The sequence below is a fragment of the Pempheris klunzingeri genome, chromosome 8 (assembly GCF_042242105.1).
Source record: "Pempheris klunzingeri isolate RE-2024b chromosome 8, fPemKlu1.hap1, whole genome shotgun sequence".
Taxonomy (NCBI): Eukaryota; Metazoa; Chordata; class Actinopteri; order Acropomatiformes; family Pempheridae; genus Pempheris; species Pempheris klunzingeri.
The window spans coordinates 16,142,218-16,156,053 of record NC_092019.1 but is presented as its reverse complement, the minus strand read 5'-3'; the positions used below and the strand labels follow the sequence as shown (position 1 = coordinate 16,156,053).

Here is a 13,836-nt window from a genome sequence, read left to right as displayed (position 1 = left end):
CTGTCACATACTGTCCTGAACAAAGAGCGGGATGTAGCGGAGGTGGCGTACTGGAGCCGCTGGAACTCTCCTGTTTGTGAACAGCTGAGCTTGTAACAGTGGGAGGGGGGCTGATTCAGGGATTATTAGAGCCTAGGGAGAGTCTGTGCATGGGGTACTATACAACACAGGGGAACAGAGCACTGCAAAGGTAAACAAGGCCTTTAATCAATCAGCGGATGTTTGAAAGCAGGGAAGAGTCGAGAAAAAGCAGGATGTGAATGGAGGCAGCCCACAGCTCATATAGGAGGTTATAAGTAGGGGAGCTAACTGAGCCACGAATACGGGGCAGACCTTAGCTCTTGCTTTCTGATCCAGTTCATCAGACCTCCCACCTCCCATTTCTCCTCATCCACTGCTCCCCTCGTTGCCTCTGCCTTGTTGCTGGTTTTCCTCTGCAGCGCCATGCATCCCCAGCGTCCTCTTCCCCAGGCCATGCCTTCCTCCTCCCTGGGACAGCACCTGCGGGACATGGCCATGGGTCTGGGACGAGGCAAGAACTTCCTGGGAGGAAACTTTGCCTACAGTTTCATCCAGTCGGTTAAGGAGTGCCTCTATTTCCTCCTCTGCTGCTGGTGCATCAAGGAGATCCTGGACTGACAGACTGACAGAAAGAGTAGATCAAGTGGTCAAACATTGATTTTCCTGTTTTCTCTGTTGGCTCCTATAGTGTAATTTCAGCCAGCTTTTATTTCATCAGTGTTTGATCAGCGGTGTTGGCAAAGCATTGGCAAGTATGAGTCTCATCTCGTATGACAACAAACTACCACTTTAGCACATAGTGGACTAAAATCTTTCCAGTTTGCATAATGAAGTTTATGCTGTCTACTGTTAACTTAAAGCTGTGTTTTAGAAAGACGCAAATTCGGTGAGGAATATGTCCAGTAAATCATACGTTTATTTAACATCTTAAAATATGTTTATGTCTGTGTTTTTCGGTGTTTGTAGGATGCTTTTCTTAGGTTCCAGGAACACATTTCCAGACGCTACAAATGTTCATTGTGAGACTGGGTCAGAGTTTCCTGAGTTCAACCCTGCTGATCTGAGATCTTGAGGAATGGCACACCTGATGTTCATTGTACAACACAAACTGGTGTACACTGAATAAAGGAACTAATGAATAGAAAAAATATGACCTTTATGTCTGCATTTTTGTTCATTTTGTTTTGATTAGCCTTGTAGCTAACATACTGTACAGCTAAATATTTTTTTTTTTTTTTTGTGCCTTTAATTAGACTTTAAGGCTTATATTTGATTAACTTTAGGAATTTTCAAAGTAACATGTCTTTAAAGAGGCCCTATTTATGATTTATGTATTGAAAAAAAAAAACAGGATCAGATTTACATGGGAAAGGAGGATGTGGTGGCCAAACCTTCAACCTGGAATCAACCAAAGCCTTTGGACTACCAGCATTAAATATCGAGGACTGGAGTTGTGAGAATAAAACTCAACTTATATACGACATATGTTTGACACACGCTTCATCACCTGCGTGTGTCAATCAACATGGAAGCTGTCCCAGTGAAGCACAGTGACGCTGCATTGCTATTGGTCGAGCCGGAAGTTGAGGGGCGGGACCAGATCGAACATCTGCCTCTGATTGGACGAGAGGCGCTTGGCTCGTACAACTTCAGGAGGCATGTTTTAAGTTCCCAAGTTGGATGGGAAGACTCAGAGGTGTCTTCAGTATTTGTGGCAAACTGAGAGGTCTCAAGTAAAGCGACGGACTACGGTAAGACTGAACTGGTTTTGGATGTAAAAGTGTCGTTACTTCAAAGTAACATCGTCTGTTTTCTTGTTTGCTCGCCCATTGAGGCGCAGACGTCGTTTCACTCACTTTTTCCTGGTTGCTCGATTGCAACCAGGAAAAAGTTGCAACGTTGGAAGACAGTTTTTGTTTTAATTGCTTAATGTTGGCAGTTTTGTCTTATTTTAACCCTTAAGGAATTTATCCCATTCGCATTGGCCTTGAACGCATTTAATAAGTAATGTTTCTGAGTTTAAGTCGGTTTTTAGTTTTAATTTTTCCTCGCCGTGTGAGATTTCCACACTACATCTCTATAAGCAGTCTGTTAAACTAACCTTACATAATACTTTGATGATGCTGTGTGTGTCTGTGTGTCTCTCTCTGTGTGTGTGTAAACTGCTGTTGACAAGCTGGCTATGGTGCGTTTACGGACAGCCTGACACTGCCGTCCTAATGGCCTTTTTTCCCTTGGCCTTTTTTGGTAATTTTTCCCTGCTGAGACCAAGATAACTCTGGGCCTACAGCTCTAGTTATATGTTTGGCTGTATTTTATGTTTGGCTGTATTTTGCAAGTGTTGCATATGGCAATTTTAAGTGACACACAAACAAAACTGAAGGGAGATTATTGTTTGTCTGAAAAGGTATTAATAATCTGAGATCAATGAGGGGTTCAAGTGTCTGTAAAATATGATGGCTATGAATATGTAAAGTTAAAATACACTATGTAACCCAGCCTCCCAAAGGTAGAGCTTTAAAGGTCAAATTAGGCATTACTCACAAAAATCAGAGAGTAGGACCAAATGTCAAAGCTATGAAAATGATTTTTTCTCTGTTCAGAGCCATCGGCTTGATAGTGCATTTAGAATAATCCTTTTAACACTGTCCTTAGAACACATTTCTGCCTCTGTTGTGTTCCCCATGGCTATCTTCTGCACGCTCCCTCTTTCTGTCTCCAGTCAATCTCATGGTAGCTATATTTAGCTGATATCTATTTAAGCCATTCCACTATATGCTCCACAATGCTCCTAGGGCCCTAGGCTAGATTCAGAAGGCTCCTCTTGGGAGGCACTCGATTAAGAGACCTAAATTGTGGAGCTGGGAGAGAATTGAATTTGGGGAGTGAAGTGTGTCATTACCCAGATGCTGTGGTGTTAACGTGGCTGGTTAGTTCTTTCTGTATTCACTAAAAGAAAGCTAAACCACATTTAATAAATATGCACCACTGTTCTGTTATCCTCTGCAGTCAGAGAGGAAAGGCTGTAATAGTAGCTGGTGCCTAATTGATGTTTGATTTTGGATCTGTGTCCTGATCAACTACATGAATTCTGAAGTCTGGAGTGGCTCAACCATGTGTTGTTGGTTTTTCAAGTAGCTGTAATACTTGACACTTGTGTCTGACCAGATGATGAAATTGAAATGTAAGTCTGTGTTTCTGCTTATGTGGTCTCGAGTTGTGCTGGCCAGATGCAGTTCTACAGAAATACAGTGTTTCTTACTTCAGAATTCTTAACTCTCAGCAATGCACATAGGAATAGTTATTAAATTTTTTCAATTCAATTCAATTTATTTTGTATAGCCCAATATCACAACAGAGTTGTCTCACAGTGCTTTACAAAGTTCACTGAAATAAACAAGAAGTGTAAGCGAACGAACAATCTAATAAAGAGTCCAGCAGTCGATGAGGCCAATGGATCGGTCCGATGGAGTTATATGCAGGATACAGTTGATTGCTGGTGGTTTGTAGACATATTAACAGACCAGCAGCTTTGAAATGGAAAGCCCATTCTGCTGTCTGTATCTCCAGAATGGTGCTGGCCTTAGTTACCCGTGGCTCTGCCAAAACATTTCCTAGCTAGTCAAAAGCCAGGGTGATCAAAAGACCCACAACACACACAAACTACTAATGAAGAACTGAATGGTTCCCAGCAACGTGGACTTCCTGCACACATGCACGCACACAAAGTAATGTGTCAACAGCAGGTTACAGTAGGCCCTTCATTTGCCCAATGGGTGTGGCTGAATAGCAAAGGCATGCATTCAAATCATGTGCATGGGTAAACAGAGGATGTAAATTTCTTGTCACCCTAATTGTTGACAAGTGGCAGGCCTCTGAACAATACACCTGCTCACATGGGGTTGTTGGGCGTCACTTCAAATATATTGCAATAAACCCAAATCCTTTTTTTTCCCTCTCTTGGCCATCTTTTTTTTCTGTAGACAGTCAGGCAGCCAGATATGGTGCAGAGGGTATAGAGACATAAACGGGTGTAGGACGTTCTTCAGTTTGATTTGATTGCTTCTCCGTGAACTGCTATTAATCATCTAATCTGCCCTCAATGTTCCTGTCTCTTCTGTGTTGCAGGGGACAGGCAAAGCCTCTAGGGGGCCATGTCGGGTGGCAGCAGTGCTAACAACAGCTGGACCATCCTCACTCCTGAGGTATCACCACTCTGTAAAGAGCATTGGAACATGTGGAGTGTCTGTGCATGACCTCATTGAAAATGTATTATTTTTAAAAAAAGAAAACTCCTTGTCCCAATTGATTTTCTTTTGGGTCACCCGAATATGAAGTAAGTTCCTGTAATAAGACTCTTTGTTTCTTTGTCTCTCTTTTTTTTTTAAATGATTTAACAATTATTCAACAAGACAAACTGGCTAAAAGGCACTGGTCTGAGGGCTTGTTACACACACATACATACAGTGATGTCAATACTGTGCTTAGGAACAATCAAAAATGGATTGTATGTTCAGATTATTTTGCTCCGGCTATAATACCTGAATGGTAATAATGTTTGTGTTCTTTGACTGTCTGTTGTTTGTCTCAGGAGACTGTCACTGAAACCCTGAGGCCTTTGGCAGAGGGGACTGAGCATGAAGAAAGCCTTCCATCTGCAGCAGGTGTTTGTCACTATACAAGTCAGGACTGTGAGATTGTTTATGACACAGGAAAAACAGATTATGCACAAACACACAAACCTTTTAGAATTTCTGATTTTTATTTTTTTTACTCACTCACTTTCGCCCATTTTCCAATTATTCAAACAAAACAAAAAAAGTGAAAAATAACAAAATGATATATACATCATCAAGTAAAGTAGAATTTCTGCATTAAAAATAGTTGCAATTGAAAATTGTTTAACTTTTGCTCTTGTTTCCTGTTTTCTGTGTTTGATGAGCCAGGTTCTGGGGAGAAGCAGCCTGCAAATGGTGCAGAGTCTGCAGAGGGGCTCCCTGTGGAGGGCCACCTGGTAGGACAGCAATGCACTCTATTTTCTCTCTTGTAGTATTTGTTACACAGCTTAGCTGAATATGTAGTTATTATTACCCAATGAAGGCACTCTGCTGTCTTATATTTTGTAATTATACCATGGTTTGCCATGAACAGTCATTTCTAAATTATCAAAGGATACACATTTAAACAGCTTATGCTGTAGCCACCAGGAGTACTTGTGGTTAGTGGTCTGATTGGCCAGTGGGGGTGTAGCCACATTATTGCCCCTTTTAAGTACTCATAACTAAAAGGTGACTCATTTCAGCTGACAGAGGCCTAAAATAATGTTCAACACAAAGTTTCTATTCAAAGAAACAAGTGAACACTCGTATGTTTTTTTTTTTTTAGCCCAGGCTTTATTAAAGGCAGGTGTACAAAATGCAGAAAGTCACAAACATTTCACTGATACTAATTCTCATATATTTTAAAGTTAAAGGAATACTTACTGACTTTCTAGCAGACAGTTAGATGAGAATATAAATAGCACTGTCATATCTGGCCATTAAGTATAAGGCTTCAGCCAGCAGCTGGCTACCTTGGCGTAGTATAAAGATTGGGAACAGCTAGTCTGGCTCAGTTTGAAGGTAACAATATCGTCCTGGATTATTGTGGACTATTTCTTGGCTGTGACTGTTAACTTCCTGGAGTCTCTGCTGGTTGTCTGGCAACAGTTCCTAGCTAAGAAATTGTCCAGCATATAAATCCTCTAGAATTAAACAAGATATAACATGCTAATGAGTAAACTGTAGAGGTGCTGGCAGGATCTTCCTCCTGTCCCCCAGTTTCCAGCCCTGAGTGCTAAACTAACTGACTTCCCCCTGTAGCTTTATATTTGTCATTCAGATAAAAGAGTGGTGTAAAACTTCTCCTCTAACTCTCTATCCAAAAGCAACTTTTGCTTTTGAAGTAGGCACACTTCTTGAGTATAAACTACAAATGCTTAAAAGGAGAACAGAAGTCTTTGAGTGACAGTGTAATACCTTATGAGAATTTAATCACCTGATTCTTATACTCAGGCATCTAAAGAAATAACAGCAGATCTAAATGGAGACACAAGCACAGAGCAGCACACCTCCGTGCCCACCTCCACCACTGATGCCCCCATCCCTACCTCTCTGGAAGTCTCCAGCAGCTTTGTCCCTGACAGCGATGCACCCAGCCAATCAGAGAGCCCACATGAGGGCCTGGCAGAGTCCATCCCCGACCCCGATTCATTCTCTGACTCCTACTCCCACATAACTCCCTCCCCTGATGAGCCCCCAGCCTCACCACTGAGCACAGAGACTCTGGGAGGGGGGGAGTTTGCACAGGAAGAAGAGCAGCTCACGCATGAAAGAATACTGTATCCGCTGAATGGGGAGGAGCTACAACAGGAAGGGGAGGGGTCAGACCTGTCTGCGAGGACGACTGACTTAGGGAAACAGGCAGGTATGAACAACAAGACTTCAGCCAGGTTATTATTATATTAATATAATAGTAACCTCAGCATCAGTTTTGATTATGTGTATGTTATGTACATGCCATCTGGTATGCCTGTGTCTAAGACTAAGCCGTATGTACTATTTGTGTTTGAAGTGTACTTGGTGGACCAGCTGGTTATGGAATTGTTCAGTATCTGGGCCAGGGAGTTGTCGGGAGAGGCTGTGGTTGGTATGAGGCAGGGAGCATGATGTGACAGAGGAACCTTTAGTTGCATGACACCCTGCAGAAGTAAATTGGCTTCAGAGGGACTGGAACCTCTAAAGTTTTTTGCAGTGTGGTGTTTTTGGTCTGCAGCTCTTTTTCTTGCTACAGCATTAAAAAATTAGTCTTCTTTTGCTCTGTTGTGCATTTCTTTCATGCACTTTTTGTTTCCCAACCAGAGTGTAGTGTCAGTGAGTTCATTACAGCACTCATTTATAGTACCATTGCTCCTTAACAATAAGATGTGATGCAAATAGTTTGGAAACTTGGAACACCTTTTAATCACTTTCCAGATGATTCATTCAAGATTTAAGCCTTATCTGTGCAGTTTAAAGGCAAATGAGGAATGACAATGGAGCAAATTAAACAGCGTGCCAGGCACAGCAGAGCCAACAAAGATGAAATACTTAACTTCCAGTAAGAGATTTTTTTTCTTATACTGCTGCATCAGACAATTTACAGCACAATAGCTGCTGTGCTATCTAACAACGTTGTAAGTGCAGGAGCAAATTTGTATCAAATAATGTGCAACAACTTTGTTGTTAGAAAATAAAGTTGTGTAATGGATGCCAAATACATTAAATGATCTGCTGTGCTGAACATTTATGCCTTAGGGGGGTGCTCATAAAATGGATTAAACGTGTTAATTGCAATGTAATAGTCAAAATATACTTGGTAACATCTGCTTTTAATGTTCTTTTTATCCACTGCTCCAGACTCCCCTGTGGACTCCGAGGTGGGCGAGGAGAGGATCGAGAAGACTGGAGAGGAGGGAGAGCCAGAGGTGAGGAGAAGGAGGTCTCTCTTAGCAGCTCTGGAGCGGATCGGAAGGACAGAGGTGGACGAGGAAGAAGAGGAAGAGTTTCAGCTGCCACAGAGGGACGATGACAGCGGGTTCTCTGTGAACAAGTGCATCCTGGGTGCTGTCATTTTGTTAGGCCTCGGCACAATCTTTTTCTCAGGTAGGTGTCCCCATGTGACCTGTTGAGAAATGAGAAGATCCCATTTTGTTCTGCCTGTTATAATGTTATTTCAGATGAATATTAACATGTTAAAGTGAGGTTAGTTGGAAGAGAATGATGAGTTACTAGTAGTGATTTATACGAAGAGTGCTCTGCGACTGAGGTGTATTATACCTGCAGGTCTCTTCATGGACCTGGATGAGGGTAGGTTGTGTGTGTGTGTGTGTGTACGTGTGTGTGAATGAGTGCTGTCCTGCCAGCAGCATGTGTGAATGTGCATGACAAAAAGCATGTTTTGCATCTGACCGTTTTTAAAAAGGTTTTTAAACAATGGCGAGAGAGAGAGTTATTTCTGCACTTTTGCAACAATGCTTATTTGCTGTTCTTGAATGTAAACCTTGTACCACATCACCACAATGTAAACCAATAATATTTAGCATGACCACCATATATTGAGTGAAAGACCTGATTTGGGGCTTTTATGAATCTTTCCCAAGCATGATCTGCAAGAACATGGAGTTGAAATTGAAAATTTGCATTTCTGGAGATGCAAATTTCTGGAGGTTTTCAGCCAGCAATAAACAAATCGTCCCTAACCTTTCATTTTGATTTTAATATTATACAGTACATACTGTCTATGCTTGTACTCAGCTGAAGAGTGCACATTTTATTGTAAAAGCCTTGATTGTTGTCTGGGTAGGTGCCATTTTTATAATAATATACAATGGAGTATGAAGCTTTTGCTTGTGTATTATTCACATGAAAATTAAGCTTTGCACAATACATTTGCAGAAAGTGACTATGGTACAAGGGAGCTGAAAGACACCGAGTTACCAGGAAAACAGGTCAGCCTGACATCAGTATGTCACTTGTTCTGTTCTGTTCTGTGTTTGTGTATTCAATAGAACGCATTTTCATTTTACAGTACACTGAGTACCACCGCATGAATTTTTAGTGTAATATGCTCAGTAGGAGACCACCCACAACACTGGCAGCACTGCTGCTATTGTCTACCAACTGTGCTACTCTGGACTTTTGTTTCCTTTCCTGTCTCATCTACATGCACTGTTCTCTCACTTCTCCACTACTCTGTCTGGCAATAATAATTAATCTAAAAGTCATCTAAATTCTTGCCATTGTGTTGTTCTGTGTGCGCAATTTTGTTGACAGGAGTGGCTTAATCCAGAGGTTCCTCCACCCCCAGTAGATGCTGACGGTACATTGCTTCTAAATAAGTTAGCCAAAGGGAACCAGCAGGTTTCTATGCTACAAGCCCAACTTCAGGTGTGACTCCATTCTGTCTCTCACTTTATCTCTCCTGTGTGTGTGTGTGTGTGTGTGTGTGTGCGTGCGCGCGCGCGTTTTTTCACTGTATACATATGCATAAAGGTGTCACTGAGTGTGTAATATTCTCACAGGACTCTCCTCTCCTGTTCTTTTTTTTCCCAAACAGGCACAGAAAGAAGAGCTAAAAGTAGCCAAGGGACAGGCAGCAGAGGGAGCAAAGGAGCGGCTGCAGTGGGAGGAAGTGGAGAAGGAAAACAGTAGGTTGAAGAAAGATCTGGCATCTCTCCCTGTTCTTCAGAAAGAGAACGCGAGGATGAAGAGAGAGCTGGAGCCTGTCCCGGCCCTACAGAAAGAACTAGAAACGCTGAGATCCACTTTGACTGAATTAAAACTCTCTTCAGGTACAAAGGGACAGAGGGAGGAGGTAGGGAGGGTAGATGATATAGAAATATGATAGTTATTAGACAGCAAGGGAAAGTGAAGTACCTTTCTTCTGTCCCCTTCTTTTCTGTTACTCTCATTTGAATGCTCGATCCTCATCTTTGTAGTTGTGGTGACTTCTTGTGTTTCCTTCAGCAGCCAGTGAAGCAGCTCAAGCACCTGTGAAGCCCACTATACCGCCCTCCAGTGGCCAGCCAGAGGACGGCATGCAGGGCACAGCCGGATCTACAGACAAACAGCCATGGAAGGCATGGGATGACCAGAGGGAGAAAAAGAAAGATATGAAGAAGGATAGAAATAACATGGGTGAGAAAAGGGAGAGGAAAGAGAGAGAACAGTCTGAGAGGAAGGAAGGAGAGACAAAAAAGTACAAAGAACGGGGTAAAACAGAAAAATATGAGCAAAGAAAGTTTGACAAGGAGAAAGATAAGGAAGGTAAGCAAAGGAGGCACAGTGATGAGACAAGACAAGGGAAGGAGAAAGACTTGAAGAAAGAAAAGTCTAGCAGAGGTGATGAAGGAAAGACATGGAAGGCTAGAGAAGGGAAGAAAGACAGGATAGAAAAGAGTGAGAGAAAACAAGGGAAGGAGGATAAAGACTGGAAAAAGGCAAAGCATGAGAAAGTGAATGAGGGTAAACAATGGAGGGATAAGGAGGAGAAGAAAGACTGGAAGTTAAGAAAAGACCATGGGGAAAAGCACAAGGGTAGAGAGGAATGGAAGGGAGAGAGGGAATGGAAGAAAGGGAAAGATGGCTTAAAGGAAAGTGGCAAAGAGAAATGGGAGAAAAAAGATTGGAAAGAGAAAGGAGAGAAGAAAGAGTGGAAGAGTAAAAATGGCAAAGATCATAGTAAAGAAGGGAAAGGAAAGGGTGAAAGGAAACAGTGGGAAGAGAGCAAAACTCATGGTAAAGAAAGAAGGGGAAAGGATGAGAGGAAACAGTGGAACGACAACGAGTGGAAGAGTAAAAATGGGAAAGATGACACTGAATGGAAGAGAAAGGGTGAGAGGAAACAGTGGAACGACAACGAGTGGAAGAGTAAAAGTGGTAAAGATGAGACCGAATGGAAGAGGAAGGATGAGAGGAAACAGTGGGAAAATAAAGAGGAGCAGCGGAAGAGAGGAGGACAGAAAGAAAAAAATCACAATGGAGATTGGAAAAAGGCCAGATCGAGTCCGCAGAAGCAGAACAGTGACCACAAATTTACCAGTAATCACGGCCATGAGGCAGAGCATCTGTGGGGAGACAGGAAGCCTCCTCACACACACCGCCAACCCTCCTTGGATCAGCCCGAGTACTGGGTCCAGCAGAGAGAGCGCCTCCAGCACAACCCCAAACCACCACAGACCTGCAACTCACCGGAGACGTGCGCCCAGGCTGAGGGGCTGCTCCCTGTCCCCCTCCCTGAGTTTGAAGCCATCCTCCAAACATACCTGGCCAAGGCAGAGGAGGCGGGCGTGGACAGTTCCAAAAGAGAAGAGCTCGTGAAGCTAGCCACCGAGTTCTTCAAGGATGGAGTCTTCGTTCATGACCAGATCAGCTTTCAAGATTTCGTGGAAGATTTCGGAGACATTTTGGAAGACATGGTGGAAGGAGATGACAGTGGGGAAGAACAGGATGGAGCCATAGAGGACGAAATGGAAGGGTTTGAAAAAGAAGTCATGAAAAGGTTTTCCACGCCAGGAGCTGGAGAGAAAGAGGAGAGAGCCAAAGGGGAGTCGAGGACGGAAAGCGCACGTGGACGTGGCTGATGAAGTGATCGCAAAGATGGATCTGTTAAAAGTTGCTAAGAGCAGCCATGACTGATGAGGCGTCATTCAAAGGGAACACTTTATATTGGACCACAGATGCTTACAGATATATATTTATCATCCTGTCGTCCCTTTTACAGGTTTTATTTTACCCCCTTCCATCTGTTGCGCAAGAAGTTCTACTTATAATATAATTTCACTGGTTTGGGTCTCTTGTTTTTTTTTTTATTGTACCTAAGCACATGCACACACATTAGTAGTCAATAATAGAAAAAGTGCTCACACCTACATAGTGTTTTTGTGACGGACTTGAGAGCGAAGACCATAAGAGGCTAAAGTCACTCTAAAACCCCACATCTAGCTCTGTTTTTGTGACTGAGCACCTTTTGGCTAATGTTGAACATCCATCGGTGTGAAAGTCATTTCTGCACACAGTACTACTTTCTCCCTTTGCGCTGGGGAGTTTAAACCAGTTAGATTGAGTTGGGTTTTATTCTGCTGTGACTCCACGAATAGATACTGCTGGTCTTATTTCACACACTACACCTCTTCCTCTGCAAACAGCACTGTGCACTGATTCAAGTCTACCTATTCACTCATCAGGCCTTCTGTACTCCATCCTTATGTATTAATCGCTGTAGTCTGACTCTTAATGTCAGATTACCTTTTAGATTATTAACAGGGCGTGAGTGAGCGTGAACTGCTGAAAAAAGTTTAGTGAATATTTTATGTTAAATTTGAGAAATCTGCATTGGCTTTGTTTTGAATGTTTGTACATATTGCACTGAATGTGTTTAAAGAATGACGTCGAAATGCAGAAATACATAATTAACTTATTTTATAGTGTATAGTTGTCTTATTATAATTAAACAATCGGTTGGCACATAATGATATCAACATGTTGAGCATGTATGTTTCTTTTCAGGTACTGAACTCATGTTGTGCACTAAAATCTCCTTAATTATCCTTTAACTTTGAATGTAGGATCTGTTTTTATTGATTAGGTTGGTCATGGCAAATAGTTTCCAAAAAAGCATGTTCTCTTATTTGTTTGCACACTAACTTGATGTATGAAATGTTGCTGATTCAAGGCCCTCTGCCACATACTGTAGTACATACTGAGATTGTTTTTCAGAGGATGGCGACACTGAACCACATATTATTTGGGCTTTGTGTGCACAACTGTGTGTGATTAGGATGTTCATATTTGCCCTTATTACTGTCATAAGAGCAGAATAATAAATTTGGTTCATCCCTGAGATCAAATAACTGGATTTTGTCTTCTTTTCACTCTTGTGTTAAATTTCCGCCACCTACTTAAACATCTACTCATGTTTTAGTCTCAGTGATTTCAGGTCTTCTTCCTTCATATGAATCGGATCCTGTTGAATTTACAAGTCCTGATGAGTTTGTAAGGATAGAACGAAGGTGAGGTCTTTGTTTTTATTGAAAATTAATGATGTTTATTAGTGTTTTTTAACAATTGGCCCACCAATTTCTGTTGAAAGCCAGCTGAGTGTGTAAAATGTTATTTGCTGACCATTCATTACAATATGAGTGATTTATCACTGTGTGTGCCATTACAGATGAACCAACTACTTTCCACGGACCATGGATTGCCTTGATGTCAGAGGTACTTTATCTGCTTGATCTTTCCCTCTATACTCCCCTGTATCTGGTTGGGTGGAACGACTTAACTGGTGCTAGCAGAGAAAAAGAAGAGAGAAGGGGGAGAGGGTGGGATCGACTGGTAACTTTATCAGTCAATCGTTGGGAATAGAAACATTTAAGCTTTTTACATAACTGTATATCAGTATAGACATGCTACAGATGCGTAACTAAGTATTGATACTTAACCACTCATAAAGAGAGGTGCCTCTCAACTTTCCATTACTACTTATGTCGTGAAACTGCTCTACTGTAGCTTCAGCACTAATATCACACTCACACAGACAGAATCTCCCATGCAATCAATACTGCCTCCGTGGAAAAGCAACATTTCATGCAGGTTTACATTCCCTAGCGTGCACTTCTCTGTAATGAATAACTCCATAATAAAGTCTGTGAAAGGAGACGCTGTAAATCAGTCCCGTAGCACTGCTGTTTGCTGTAAGTGCTTGACTTTGAGGACACTTTGTGTGCGTGAAACTTTTAAAGTGCAGAATGCATCTATTCCCAAGGACAAATGCTGGATAAGCGGATAAGGCAGGCAAACAAGGAATTCAAGGAGTATGAATTGTTTGAAACACAGACCAACAAATCCATAGACACAAATGCACCTACAGCCAAGCATCAATCACATGTCATTAATCACAAGACAACTAGCAGTATCGTCCAATGGAAAACCCTGATGCTTTTATGCTACTGTGTACTATGTCTCAGTCCACTTTGTAAGCCATTTATTTTCTGTTAGGAGCAGCACTCTCCTTCCTCAATGATAGGCGAGGGAATTGAAGGAGAAGACGAGTAGACTGCTGTTTCAGGTGTATGGGGATATAGTGTGTGTGTGTGTCATGCAGCTGAGATGAGAAAAGTAGGTGTGAGGATGCTCTGATGACAAAGCCATTTTGCTTGTTAGCACTAACTGCCTCCCTAATATGCCAATTGAGCACATCCTGTCAGCTTTGGCTTAAATAATATGCCTTTTCTGAGGT

General features: G+C 42.0%; 2 protein-coding genes across 7 annotated transcripts; both read left to right on the top strand.

The window, feature by feature from the left end:
• The first annotated feature begins 84 nt into the window (after window positions 1-84).
• On the top strand, window positions 85-811 carry lenep (lens epithelial protein). The gene has a single exon (XM_070836104.1). It carries the CDS (start codon window positions 445-447, stop codon window positions 637-639), a length of 195 nt encoding a protein of 64 aa, XP_070692205.1. The 5' UTR covers window positions 85-444; the 3' UTR covers window positions 640-811.
• An 870-nt stretch (window positions 812-1,681) lies between these two features.
• Window positions 1,682-12,436, top strand: pbxip1b (pre-B-cell leukemia homeobox interacting protein 1b). Of its 6 annotated transcripts, none has more exons than XM_070835271.1 (12): window positions 1,682-1,772; window positions 4,150-4,226; window positions 4,613-4,685; window positions 4,968-5,035; window positions 6,075-6,486; window positions 6,634-6,708; window positions 7,458-7,703; window positions 7,884-7,907; window positions 8,496-8,548; window positions 8,874-8,987; window positions 9,157-9,247; window positions 9,570-12,436. In XM_070835271.1, exons 2-12 carry the CDS (start codon window positions 4,176-4,178, stop codon window positions 11,180-11,182), a joined length of 2,820 nt encoding a protein of 939 aa, XP_070691372.1. In that variant the 5' UTR covers window positions 1,682-1,772; window positions 4,150-4,175; the 3' UTR covers window positions 11,183-12,436. The 6 variants fall into 6 exon arrangements, with proteins under 6 accessions (XP_070691372.1, XP_070691371.1, XP_070691368.1 ...); XM_070835270.1 differs by having other exon boundaries at window positions 9,567-12,436; XM_070835267.1 differs by having other exon boundaries at window positions 9,157-9,391.
• The last annotated feature ends 1,400 nt before the right edge of the window (window positions 12,437-13,836 follow it).